Source organism: Bos javanicus, chromosome 25, assembly GCF_032452875.1.
Source record: "Bos javanicus breed banteng chromosome 25, ARS-OSU_banteng_1.0, whole genome shotgun sequence".
In the NCBI taxonomy this organism is placed as follows: domain Eukaryota; kingdom Metazoa; phylum Chordata; class Mammalia; order Artiodactyla; family Bovidae; genus Bos; species Bos javanicus.
Genome location: NC_083892.1, coordinates 13,691,054 through 13,705,586, shown reverse-complemented (window position 1 = coordinate 13,705,586; position 14,533 = coordinate 13,691,054). Strand labels below are relative to the sequence as shown.

At 40.6% G+C, this 14,533-nt stretch overlaps 1 protein-coding gene across 1 annotated transcript in view; it reads right to left on the bottom strand.

The window, feature by feature from the left end:
* RRN3 (RRN3 homolog, RNA polymerase I transcription factor) overlaps positions 1–14,533 on the bottom strand; it is a 28,026-nt gene extending 13,493 nt beyond the window's left edge. Inside the window, exons 1-10 of the mRNA XM_061401187.1 lie at positions 14,383–14,533; positions 12,196–12,301; positions 11,467–11,523; positions 6,741–6,830; positions 6,464–6,593; positions 6,005–6,064; positions 5,571–5,634; positions 4,759–4,828; positions 2,285–2,383; positions 675–767 (exon numbers count right to left, since the gene is read on the bottom strand). Of these exons, the coding sequence (XP_061257171.1) occupies positions 675–767; positions 2,285–2,383; positions 4,759–4,828; positions 5,571–5,634; positions 6,005–6,064; positions 6,464–6,593; positions 6,741–6,830; positions 11,467–11,523; positions 12,196–12,301; positions 14,383–14,471 (858 nt within the window). The 5' untranslated portion in view covers positions 14,472–14,533. The remainder of the gene's footprint in view (positions 1–674; positions 768–2,284; positions 2,384–4,758; positions 4,829–5,570; positions 5,635–6,004; positions 6,065–6,463; positions 6,594–6,740; positions 6,831–11,466; positions 11,524–12,195; positions 12,302–14,382) is intronic.

The following is a 14,533-nucleotide window of genomic DNA, read 5'->3' as shown; positions in this document are numbered from 1 at the left end:
TATAAGCACTGGCTGCCAACTCACAGCTGCCCCCTTCTCCAGAGAACTGCCTTGGCTCCTCCCAATCAGACCTAGTAACTGACATGACGTCATAAGAGGCCATCCCCCGGTCCCAAGGTAGGACCTACTCTGTTCTGTAACTCATGCTCCAGAGCTCCTAAGGGGGGATCACCCTGCAGTGACTTCCAATCAAAACCCCCAAATCTCACCTCCTTCCTTCCCCTGCCCTTTCCTGCTTCCCCACACCCTGTGTCCCAAGGGCACCTGAATCCCCATCTCAGGCTCCTCCCAATGAACCCAACTTAAGACACGACTCCGAGCAGAGAAGCACTGCATAAAGGTACATAATTTGTAGAACACAGAAACCACACTGATGTGCTTTTCAATGTATCACTCCTCCACAAACAATATGGGGTGTACAGAAACAAATTTAAGGAACAGACGGAAGAATAAAAGGGAAAGACTTCACCAAACCCAAATTCAAAGCCTTGGAAATGAACTCTACTAGTCGATGAGCAACAAGGCAGCAACTGCCCATTTAAAGAATCACTTTCAAGCCTGCCGAACTACTGCTTTAACCCACAGCCTTGAAAAAGGTGAGGAGCCATTAGCTGTCTCTTGCCACCCTCTGGGACTGTGAGGGTGTATGTCTGACTACATTCACAAATGCTGACCATATTAAATAGGGCTTCTGTGGCATCAGCTCCACCACCAGTTTGAGCTGCTGTTTCCTCAGCATCCTCAATATCCTGCCGGGATGCATTCACCTACATCATAACAAAGAAAAAAAAAAAAGAATAAAAACATATAAAATACAACCACAGTATTCAGCAACTGGAAATTCACCTAATGTACATGTTCTAAAGATATCCACACTAGTGCCCTATACAGCACTGTAACTCAATACACAATTATGGCACAAACCTATAAATGAAACTCAGTCATGAAAGAATTGACAAGATTGTAAATCAAGCACCCTGTACTACATATTTTCATAAAAATCAATACAAACTGTGCTATGTTGGTCTATATCAGATAGCTTCAAAATTTAACATTTATCCCAACATTTCCTAGGCACAAGGCACATGCATGGTATATAAGAGCATAAGATCAATCAACAGAAAATTTCTAGATAACTTGTTTAACATACCACTCAAATATGCCTTTTAACATGTCTATATACATGACGTTCTTCCTAAATGTACTCTAAAATGTTCCATAAGCATACATCAGAGAAGGACTTTATGAAGATTATAGATGCAGGTGACCAGAGAGGTTTAACTCCAGGTGAACAATGCGCCAGCCCACCCAACCTCTGGTCTTTCCTAGAACTCCCTCCCCACTACAGGATCAGCGTGCTTCCCATCGAGCCCTATCTCGTTAGTCCACAAACCTCCTCTCCCCAACCCTGAAACACGCTTCTCACCCCTGCTTCATCCTCTCTCTACACCGAAAACCCTCACCGGGTCTCTAGCAGCCCCGCTTCCTAACTAGCCACGCTCTCTGCAGCAACAAACTGCCTCCGAAACACCACACCCAAGGACTCTGCTTTCCTCAACCTCCTGAAGAAGGCCAGCAACGTCTCACGCTGCTGAGAGAAGCCAATCCTCCCTGGGTGTCCAGACTCTCGCTTTCCCTCCCACTTGCCAGTCTAACTCTCTCTCTCTCCTGTCGGGTCTGCTCAGTCCTCAACCTGCAGCTTCAATTCTCCACCCAGTTCCCTCACCCACACCTCAACCCATCCAAAGAGGAACTCGTCGTCCTGCAACTTCCTCCTGACGTTTTTTAATACTGTTATGGCAACACCAGGCTTTCATTCCACAGGGAGCTACCTTTGAAGGATTCCTTTCCCTTACCTCCCCACTCCTCTACTTCCAATCCAATCAAGGCCCTTTCTTCCATGTGTCACCAGAATCCACCACTTTCTCATTCCCTCTGCAACTTATTTATTGCAGGTCACTTCCTCGGAATGTCTTCCCAACTTCTGACTACAACAGGTTTTCTAGCTCATAATGCATGTGTTCCATCCACAGCATTTACCACAATACTTTTCCACTTACATGACCATCTAATTAATGCCTTGTTCCCCAACCACGAGAGATAGGACTGTCTATAAACACACCAATGTTCAAAGGAAATGTTTAAGAAATGTTCAATGAATGAAAGGTGGAACTGCAGATTCTTTTCTATTGTTGCTACTATTGTTTCAATTATTATAACAAATACTATAACATAATATTTGGGAAAAGAAAATTGAAGAGAAAACAGATTATCCAATACTTACGTCCAACTTGAGTAGCTTTTCAACAACAAGCTCTAGAATTTCATGCCTCAAGGTCGGAAAATACACACTAATCCTGAGTAAGTTATGAACATAACATTCCTAAAACATAAAAAGATAGAAAAAAAGATTATCAAGCAACACAGGAACTACACTGTTTATATACACACTATCAGCGTAATTGTGATTTATATACTCCTACAGTACTTTTAAAACAGGTTTGTTGATACACAATTCACCCACTTTAAGTGTACAATTCAATAGTTCTCAACTATTCAGAGTTGTGCAACCATCACCCTAATCAATTTCAGAACATTTTTATCACCCTAAAAAAAAACCTTGTATCTTCCAGTAATGTACCTCCTCCCAGCCCTAAGTAACCACTGGTCTACTTTCTTTCTCTATGAATTTGCCTAGCATAGCTATTTCACATAAGGAGAATATTACAACATGTGGTGTTTCAGCATAATGTTTTCAAACTTCATTCATGTTGTAGCAAGTAAACCATGTTTATTGTTGACTGATATTCCAATATGCAGGCATAGCACATTCCATTTATTCATAAGCTGCTAAACAGTTGGCTTCCATATTTTGGCTACTACGAGTAAAGCTGCTTTGAACATTTGTGCCAAAGTTTTTAGGGGGACGCATATTTTTATTTCCCTTGGGAGCAGTGGAAATGCTGGTTCATATGGCAATTCTATCTTTTATGAGGAACTCTAAGGCTGTTTTCCAAAGCAGCTGTACCATTTACCATTTACATCCCCACTAGAGCGTGGGGGGTTCTGGTTTCTCCACATCTTTGCCAACACTTGTTATTATCTATCGTTTTGAGTACAGCCATCCTAGTAGGTAAGAAGCAGTATCTCGTTGTGGTTTTGACTTGCATTCTCCTAATGACTAAAAATGTTTAGTTTTTCGTGTGCTCCTAAGCCATTTGTATGTCTATTGTGGAGAAATACCCATTCAGACTCTTTGTACATTTTTAAATTAGGTTCAATAAGAGTTCTTTAAATATTCTAGATACAAGTCCTTTATCCAATATATGATTTGCAAATATTTTTCCATTATTTAAGTTGTCTTTTCATTTTCTTGAAGACTATGAAGCACAAAAGGTTTTAATTTTGATGCAATACAATTTAACTGTTTTTGCTGTGGTTTCTTGTGGTATATCTAGAAATTGTTGTCTAAGATCACAAATATTTTCACCCACATTTTTTCTAACAGTTTTAACCAATTTGAGTTCAATTTTGTATATAATGTGAAAAGAAGTCCTATTTCATTCTTGGCATATGAACATACTCCTGCCCCAGAATCAACTGTTGGAAAGACTATTTATTCTCTTCCCCACTGTCCTACACAACCGATCACTATTGATCGGCTGATCAATGTGATCATTATTGATCACATTGATCTGGCATCCTGTGACTATACTGAACTCATTTATTACCACTAGCATTCTTGTGAATTCCTTAGGATTTTTCTGAATATAAGATCATGTCGTCTGCAAAAAGAGACAGTTTTACTCCTCCTTTCCAATGTGGGCGCCTTTTTCTTTCTCTTGCCTAACTGCCCTGGCTGGAAGCTCTAGAGAAATACTGACCAGAAGTGGCAAAAGCGGACACCCTTGTTTTGCTCCTTATTGTGGGGAAGCCTTCAGTCTTTCACTACTGAGGGTAAAGATAAGTTTTGAATTTTTCATAGATTTTTTTCATAGATGCCCTTTATCAGGCTGAGGAAGTTCTCTTCTGTTTTTGTCACAAAATGGTTTTGGCATTTTTCATCTACTAAGATGATCATGTGGTATTTACCATTTATTCTACTGATACAGCCTATTATGCTACTTGCTTTGGGAGTATTAAATCAACTTTGCATTCCTAGGATAAATTTCAGTGCATAATTCTTTTTTGTATGTTGTTAGGCTCAGTTTCCCAGTATTTTGTTGAGAATTTTAGCATCTATGTTCATAAGAGATACGGAATTTGTAACATTCCAGTTGAAGCACACTCTCACAAATATCAACAAAAGTTATTAACTCTTTAATACCTGTAATACATTATTTAGGAAAAAATATTCTGTATTTAGAAGGAAACCACTGTTATTGAACTCTACACAGATGATCTAAATATTATGCAAAAGACTTCCAAGACTTCATTAACAGAAGGCTCTGCCTTCAAATAAGGCATGTTTACAACTAGTAATAAATGAACTATTATCTTCCAGCAATTCCTACCTGTGTTAACATTAAGTTCTATCTAGATATTTCTGAAGTGGACTCTGCCCTTGACACGCACACAGGAATAAGAGAAAAGGCACTGAGAATCCTCAGTCAGTGGCTTGCTAAGAAAGGAATGAGTCAAATTCTTAGTCTTGAGCTTAAAATTCAGCAGACAAAACTTTGAAGAAAAAGACCCAAATTCACCTAAAACTAAACCACACAACTTTTCCATTATTTCCCCCATGAAAAGATTTCTTACCAATGTTCTCTCTGATTTTCGAACAAATGGAAATTTTTCCACCAGTATTGGCATAAGAAACCATGGTGTGCTATTTAAAAAAAAAAAAAAAAAAAATTCAATAAATCCATGATAAGGAGACTTTCTCAGAAGGTAACATTCCCATTCTAAGAGCAAATATGGATACAAGAGGCAAAAGGCGACTCCTACCTCAAGCAACTGGAAGTGAAAACACCTCAGAGAAAATCTGTAACAACTTAGGGAAAAATAAGCTTCTGCTGAGTTTGATATCATCAGGATATTAAAGGAGGATTCTTTTTTTTCTACAAAGATTTTAACAAAGAGCTTCAGTTTAAAATCTAAACACTTCCCACTACACGTGTTATTTTTAAAAGGAGAAAAAATTACCAACTTGGACTTTTTAAAGTTAGCTTATGTGCTAAACTTACTGGGGGAATTTGAAGTTCACCCCTCCGAAAGAAACCTACATATAGAGCGAATTTTTATTCGTAAGACAAGACACAAACACACAGGTGGTTCTCACTGAAAAATTTTGGCTATTTTGTCTGTTGAAGTTAAAAGCAAAAGTCCAACCACCATAAAAAGCTGGAGAGTAGACTTGGCATACAGGTTTTGAAAAATAATTGAAGACAATGAATAGAGAACTGAAATGCCATTTTTTCTAAACTGTGATATGACAGCAATGAGATACAAAAACATGCTGCATACAATTTGAGGTTTGATGCTGTGGAGATTTTATAATTTTCTAACTGATCATACTTTTCTTGAGACTTAAACACCACAATACAAAAAAGTAACTGAAGTATACTCACGATGGGACATATCTTGCTATTATCTGTAAGGCTCTGTGACAGGTGTCAAAATTTGCAGGAAGATCTACAGGTGAAAAGGGAGAGCATGAGCATTAAGATAAAACTGAAAACTGAAAAATTACCTACCTAAGGCTAAAATCCCCTGATGACCAAAACTGAATCATCTGTCAGTTAAATAATCACATGTCAGCAAAATAATAATCCCAAGACTTTTCTCCATGATTATCAATGAAGACTGTAAATAATGCCAGTAACTGCAACTGATTGCATAGTAATCAGTTAAATATAACTGAGATTCTTTTTGTTAGATATATAACAAAAAGACTCCATCAAAGGTTGCCCTTTGTTACCATCTATCTGTGAGACTAAGTCCTGGAGGAACAAGGATACTCAGACACAAGAGGTGGCCTCTGTTTAATCCTCTTTGTACTTACTCTCATCTTCATCATCAGAATCCGAAACATCTACGTCACCTTCTTTAATAACCACTCGGGCTTTTGAGGAAAAAAGAAAATATGTTATACTTCTAACATTGATCTAAACAAGCAACAGCTACATAAAAAAAGCAATTTTTCTGTTGTCCAAACTTAAGACAATAAAATTTACAATGTGGGCATGAAGTTTAAGCAGCTAAAAATCCCTGAATTCCAAGACTTCACCAGAAGCTCACTAAAGGGAATTAAATCCATAAAAATCACAGCAACAAATAAATCCAGACACTTCCATGGAGATCATTATAGGGAACAGACAAGTACCAGAACTACTGCTGCTCCAGTAAGTATCCTGGCCTCTTCCATGGTGGCATAATCTCCAAAATACAGTGGGAAGGCAGCCTTTTTAACAGAGATATTTTTAAAAAGAAAACTTGAAGCAAGCAAAGAGCAACGACTTACGAGGTACAAAATGAGAAGCAATCATGCTGAGACATGGTCTAAGGAAGACAGTTTGTGCTGATACAAGATTACCAAGGAAGGATAAATACTCCTCCACCACTGTCTGACTTCTGTTCAACCACTTCAATCTCTAGAGATGGGAGGGAAAGACAAAAGAAACATTTTACTGATACAATATATCCTATTTTCAATATATACAATATATACTATTTTCAACAGATACTATTTTCAAAGTACTGAATTACATATAAGTCATTGAAATAAATGGTGAACTTACCAACAGAATATTAATAAGCTGCTCAAAGTCTTTCGTCAAGTACATGATGGAAGAACGGAATTCAAGCAGCCAGTTAATGATCTGGTCATCCTTAAGTTAAAAAAAGAAAAGTACTTTCAAAATCACAAGTCCTCTAAAATAACAGAGAAATGATATTACCTGGCATTGGTCATCTATCAGCAATATTTAAATTAGGAGGGGAAAAGTCACAAACTTGGACTTAAGCCAAAATTGGGATGAAGATTTCTTAGTTTGTATCAAAATACAAAAAGATGTTACAATAAATTTTCATTTTTTCTAAAAACAAAGAAGAAGAAGTAATATAGTAATTGATATCAGGGAAAGGAATCAAGTGCAATGTTTAATTCTAATCATTTTTGCTGGCCCGAGAAAAGTGAGAACACCTCAAATGGTAAATGTTGACACCTGGAACTTTTTTAAAGTGAATTCTAACAGATCAAATAGTCTAAGGCCACAAAGACCAATAGGTACCTCTACTTCCTCTATCCTCATGATGACCTGCAAGCATGTGGATAATATTCAGTCTAAGCTGATTAACCAGAGTCATCAATAAATGTAACTTTTTTTTAACCCAACTTGCAAATGGGTCTAAAGGAATCAAAATGTGTTCTATATAAATGATGGTTCCACTACTCCATTAAATATTTTTCAGACAATAAAATTACTATTCATAATACTTTCCATGACACAGGAAAACCTGCTAAGTTCAAAAAAGAGGCCATGTAGAGAATAAGGTATCAGTGATACTTAATAGATATTGCTTGTATTCAAGCATATATACAACACACATGTGCAAGAAAAAATTAAAGCCCCTAATTCTGGGGAACTTCCTGGCGGTCCAGACTTTGCTTTCACTGCCAAGGGAGCAGGTTCACTCCCTGGCTAGGGAACTAAGATCCCACAAGCTGCACAGTATGGCCAAAAAAAAAAGCCCCTAGTTTTTTAAAGAAAATGATTGATGATGATATTCAGTAGGGGAAAAGAGAAATAAAGAAACAAAAATAATACAGTGTTGCACCTTTAGCAACAGACTACAGACAGTGTTGAACCCCCAGTGATAAACTATTAACAGTCAGGACTGGACCTACAGCCATAGACTACTTATAGGGAGCACATACCACGCGCCAGGCAGTGCTTAACACCATACATATATATGTGCTCTGCTGCTAAGTCGCTCAGTCGTGTCCGACTCTGTGCGACCCCATGGACTGCAGCCCACCAGGCTCCTCCGTCCATGGGATTCTCCAGGTAAGAACACTGGAGTGGGTTTCCATTTCCTCCTCCAATGCATGAAAGTGAAAAGTCAAAGTGAAGTCGCTCAGTCGTGTCCGACTCTTAGTAACCCTATGGACTGCAGCCTACCAGGCTCCTCCGTCCATGGGATTTTCCAGGCAAGAGTACTGGAGTGGGGTGCCACTGCCTTCTCCAACATATATTTATACACCTTTCCCTAATCCTAAAAATGCTGCAAAGGGATTACTGTTATTCTCATTTTATAGATGAAAAAACTGAGGCTAAGAAAGATTAATTTGCCCACCACACCAGTAAAAAGGACTTCCCCGGTGGCTCAGACAGTAAAGTATCTGCCTACAATGCAGGAGACCTGGGTTCAATCCCTGGGTCAGGAAGATCTCCTGGAGAAGGAAAAGGCAACCCACTCCAGTACTGTTGCCTATAAAATCCCATGGATAGAGGAGCCTGTAGGCTACAGTCCATGGGGTCACAGAATTGAACACGACTGAGAAACTTCACTTTCACTTTCACCAGTAAAACACTAGGTTCAAACCCATCTGCCTAGATCGATGCCCCGCCCACTTTCACACAGTGCCTTGCCCCACAGAGTGGAGCTCCCCATCTTCCACTCAACCAGTGAGAGCTTCCTATGCATTATCTATATGACAAACCTCCATGACACTATTTGCTGATGAAACCCTAACTAACCTGGCAGGAAAATAAAGTCACAACTCATTTGCACTACAGTAACTTCATAATGTCCACACTCATTAAGGATAACAAGACTTAAGCAGAGAAGCCAAGCTAAGTTACACACAAAGTTAGCTCTGCTGCTAAGTCGCTTCGGTCGTGTCCGACTCTGCGTGACCCCATAGACGGCAGCCCACCAGGCTCCCCCGTCCCTGGGATTCTCCAGGCAAGAACACTGGAGTGGGTTGCCATTTCCTTCTCCAATGCATGCAAGTGAAAAGTGAAAGTGAAGTCGCTCAGTCATGTCCGACTCTTAGCGACCCCACAGACTTCAGCCCACCAGGCTCCTCCGTCCATGGGATTTTCCAGGCAAGAGTACTGGAGTGGGGTGCCATTGCCTTCTCCGAAGTTAGCTCTAGTCTGTCACTTTTCCACTAAAACGAGTGCAACAAAATCATAAGGACATTTAATGCTCCAGTTTTCAAGTAAACCAGTCAGAGACTATGGTACTGAACAATCACTAGAAACAAATTATTTCAACACTCCTCTGAACTAACATAAACATAACTGATGTGATTCTTGGGTCTGTAAAAATCCCCTGGAGATGTGCTGATATGAAATACAGTAGAACACAAAGAATGTGCAGCCGGGGAAGCAGGCACAGGTCAGAGAAAGCTTTAAAGATGAAGCGATGCTTCCACTGTCTTTAAACAGACTGAGTACTCTCAAGGGCTCTATACTTTACAAAGGTGAAAGCATGTCTTCAGAAAACCAAGAGCAGTTTAGTCTGGCTGGAGTATACTGTGAGCAAGCAAGCCAACAGATCAATCTGGAGAGCAAAGAGGGACCAGACATATCACTGAAGTCCCTGTAAGCCAGATTTCTAGTTAGAGATCTGCTTGTAGGGTGGGGCATGGTCTGAATGAAGGCACAATCATGTGCTTAGACAAAATCTGGGAAAGTTCATTAGTGAAGATGACATTTCAGTTGGGTCTCAAAGAATAGTTTTATAATTACAGTAATAATAATAATAAACATTAATATAAGACTAAGTGCAAGGCACTATTCTAAGACTTTTAACATTCCATGAGATAGGGAGAACTACCATTGGTTCATAGCTGGGGACACCTAGGCACTGAAAGGCAGTAATTCGCCCTCAATCACAAAGCCAGTAAGAGAGGGAGGTGATGTAACAAGAGCGCATGCTCAAACAGGCAGCAAGCAAAGTGGATCCGAGAACCTCTCACAGCCAGAGAGAAAAGGCACATGCAAAGCCGTAAAGTGGCAAATTCAAGAAACAGAGTATCTAGCGAGACTGCACACTCTAAGTCTGCTGCAGGCCATGCTAAGGGGCTGGTCCTCTATTCCTCGGTGGGCATGAAGAGGGCAATGGCATTTTTAGAATGTGCTTTAGCGATGACTCAAATGCACTGTTAAGGATATAAGGGGTGGAGGGGACGTGTACGTGAGCCAGACAAGCAATAAATCATTTAGGCACATAAAGCCTGTAGAGTGGATTTGAAAGAGAGAAAATGCTAAATCCAGGGCACCCATAACACCTGTGGGTTTGCAGTTAAGAAACAAGTCTGCACAACACTGTAATTCAATTATACTTTGATAAAAAATAAGTGATATTAAAATTAAAAAAGAAAGAACAAAGTCTGAAGCCCACAAGAGCAATTTGATCTATAAATGCAAATAATTCTATTATGAGGACACAGATAAATCCCAAAACCATGAGAACTTAGGGGAATCACACAGGAAGAATCTGTAAAGTGAGGACGGAGTAAGTTAGGAAATCCAATCAATACCAAATTTCTGAAGAACCTGTCAAGAAAGTGATGAGAGATAAGCAGTAAGAAGACAGGAAGATCAAAGAAACTGAAGGAAAGGTTTTAAGAAATGGGCAGTCAACTGTACAAATTGCTACAAGAAATTATTATGGGGCTGAAAGAGGAAGTCCATGAAATCAGAATGTAGGAAATCATCAGTAACCTTTGTCACAGTATATACAGCAGTGGACTTCACAGTGGATTTAAACACGAATGAGAAAGTGCGGACTGTCAACATGAACAATTATAAAGTCCTCTGAGTCAGAGACTGCTCTCATTGGATCCTTGAAAGACCTCTACGCTTAAAGAACTTATTTCTCTGGTTTTACAAGGAGGGAAACAGAGGCAAAGAGGTTAAAGAATGTGCCCAAGATCACACATTGGGAAACAATGGAGCTGGGATTCTATCCCAGGCAATCTGACCACCAATGCCCACAGTAACAGACTATTCTTCCCATAACTGGGCAGTCAAGGAAGAAAGGGAATAACATTTACATGATGGGTACAAATCTCGAACCATTTCCAAAAACGCGGAAACAGAGTAGCAGGTTGAAATACAAGTCATCGTTTGTTGGTTTCATTTTGTTGTTTAGCACTGGAGAGTTGCCTGCAGCACAGAAGACAGGTTCTAAAAAGGCAAATTAAAGCAGGGTTTCCCAGCCCCAGGACTGCTGGGATTTGGGCCCAGATGGTTCAGTGTCGTGAAGGGCTGCTGTGTGTGATGTACGGCTTTCAGCAGCACCCCTACCACCCACGCACTGGGTGGCAGTACCGCTGTTCCCTTCCATTCATCACTGAATCCCCTCAGGGGTGAAAGTGCCCCTGGTTGAGAACCGTTAAAGCAGGATCACAAAGTAAGTTCTAGAGAATGGAACAGGACAACAAGTGAAAATTAACATCTCGACAAAGTGGTAACAACTTTGCTAATAATCAGACACAAAATTAGTTACCTTTATCTCTGGATCTGACAGCTGGTTCTTCAACAGCTCAAAGTCATTTGTTTCCCCCTTAAGAAGAAGGGGAAAAAATGAATTTTTGCTTGCTTGGGTTTTCCTTTTAAAGACCAACAGCAGGACTTTAAACCATTACAAAAAGAAACCTGTACCACTGACATCTCAGTTCTGGGGTGTTCTGGTACACTTGTGTACACCTGTGCACTGACATCTGACCATGATAGTACCCATGCATACATATGGGTATAAATGCAGGTCACACATGAAAGTACACAGCACATTCTCCCACCATCCCTGAGACACAGGAGAATCGCTTCTAAACTAACATGGAAACAAAGCCCCAAAATATCCCCATTAATAGAGCTGGTTTATTATCCCAAAGCAATGCTTATGTAACTACTTAAGAAATAAAATGCTCTGATCTAATAGGTTTTTTTTAATTATACCACTTGCTAAAGATTTTAAAGGACAGTAGGTAAATAAAGCATCTGAAGGTATAAAACCGCAGAAAAGGGGTTACTATTCTAATTGTGAGCGGACAGCACCATGCTATTGTTAAACTGAGTTGACTTCAATATTGATGTCTAAAATCCATCTTGTCTACTGGTCTTTAGTATAATAGCTGTAATTGTATTCTGACCACCAAAAATCAAACCTCAATACATCAATTATATTTCAATAAATCTGAGGGAAAAACCCACCAAACCTCACAGTATCCCCTCTTACCTTTTTGTACTTTAGTAACACTTCTGTCACAGTTCCACCAAACCGAACAGTTTTTCTTGGGGGAGAACTGAAGAAATCATTCTCTAATGCAAGCATGTCTGAAAGCCTACAGAACCAAAGATATCAAGCCATTAAGTGCATGACAAGCAACAATAAAATTTATAAAATCCAACATCATTCGGTGAGACCACTGCTAAAGCCCCCTAACTGGCCTCCCTCCTCCCACTTGAATCCCCCATTAATGCATTCTTCATTCAGTGATCTAAAAATCTTTCAAAAACTAAACGCAGGCTTCCCTGGTGGTCCAGCGGTTAAGAATCTGCCTGCCAATACAGGGGACACAGATTTGATTCCTGGTCTGGGAAGATCCCACATGTCGAGGGGCAATTAAATAAGCCACCACAACTACTGACGCCTGGGCATCCCAGAGCCTGTGTTCTGCAACGAGAGAAGCCACTGCAACGAGAAGCCTGCACGCCACAACAAAAGCAGCCCCTGACTGCTGCAACTAGAGAAAGCTCACAGCAACCCAGTATTTTTTTTTTTTTAAACTTAAAAAAGACAGATCATGCTACTCTTCTGCTTAAATTCTCCAAAGGTTTCCTACTTCTCTTAAAATTAAAAAACCTAAACTCCTTATAGACTTCAAGGTCCTACATTAATCTAGCCCCTACCTATCCTTTTCATCTCACTTCCAACCCTTACATACTGCAGCCGGAGTCCTTTCTGCTATTCAAGTTCACCAATCAGATTCCCATATAACTTACTATTCCTCTGTCAGAAACACTCATTCTCCAGATGTATACGTGGTTGGACCCTTGTCTTCTTTCAAGTTGAAGCTTAATTGTGAGAGAGGCCTTCCACATCAGAAATCTTAAGTACCTATCCTCTCCCTCTTCCCTACCATCACCCTATTTTATTTCTTCACAGTAGTTACCACTATCTGAAATTATCGCTGACTTACTGTCTTTCCCTCCTCAGACTTTAAACTCGGTTGAGAGCATGGACCTTGTCTCTTTTGATATACTGTCACCAACTCTACCATCCAAAGTAGGTACTTTAAAAAACATATATATGATATTATGCCAAGAGTTCCACAAAGTTTGTTTCTTTTAAACAGGTCAGTGAAAAAAACATAGCATCTTGCTAAAGACTCTCATGGAAGGAAAGTTATGACCAACCTAGACAGCATATTAAAAAGCAGAGACATTACTTTGCCAACAAAGGTCCATCTAGTCAAGGCTATGGTTTCTTCAGCAGTCATGTATGGATGTGAGAGTTGGACTATAAAGAAAGCTGAGTGCCAAAGAATTGATGTTTTTGGACTGTGGTGTTGGAGAAGACTCTTGAGAGTCCCTTGGACTGCAAGGAGATCCAACCAGTCCATCCTAAAGGAAATTAGTCCTGGGTGTTCATTGGAAAGACTGATGTTGAAGCTGAAACTCCAATACTTTGGCCACCTGATGCTAAGAGCTGACTCATCGGAAAAGACCCTGATGCTGGGAAAGATTGAGGGCAGGAGGAGAAGGGGATGACAGAGGATGAGATGGCTGGATGGCATCACCAACTCAATGGACATGGGTTTGGGTGAACTCCAGGAGTTGGTGATGGACAGGGAGGCCTGTGCTGTGGTTCATGGGGTCGCAAAGAGTCGGACACGACTATGCGACTGAATTGAACTGAAAGACTCTCAAAGTTAAACCCCAAAGTGTTTTATGGGAGTTACGAGTTTTAAAAGTTGAGCTAGATATAAAACACTGTTAAGCAAATGTGCGTCAAATAACCTTCAAGCAAACAAAAACTCAAAGACACAATCTGCCATCAGTGGCATCATTTGGTTAATAATCCAAATAGCCCAAGTACCTCTTTTTGAATCCAGTCGAAGAAGGAGGGAATTAGAGTAAAAGAGTATAAGGTAGTAGTACCCAGGCCTGGAAAAATATGAGGGAGCCCAGTGGGGAGAAAAGGGGACTCTGGAACCGAGGAGGTTCCTTTTCCCAGCCCCTCTCCCACCTTTATTACCCATCCAAGGGTCACTGGCTCACTCCTGACGACCTAAAGTGACCCTCTTCTCTCGGCTCCCACCCATTCCATGATCTCTGGCCCAGACCCTTCAGCTCCGCTCTCCTAATCCCGGTCCAGTGCTCTGCTCCCGGACGCACAGAAGGAAGCGTCCTGGATTCTTACCCGGTCCTCGGCGAGCCCAGCGTCTTGACCGCAGAGCCCGAAGCGGCCGCATCTCCGGGAAACCGCGTGTGAAGCAGAGGAGCCGCCATCCGGCCGGACAAACGCGACGACTGCGGCTTATGCCGGAAGTCTTTCTCCTTCTAAGCCCGCC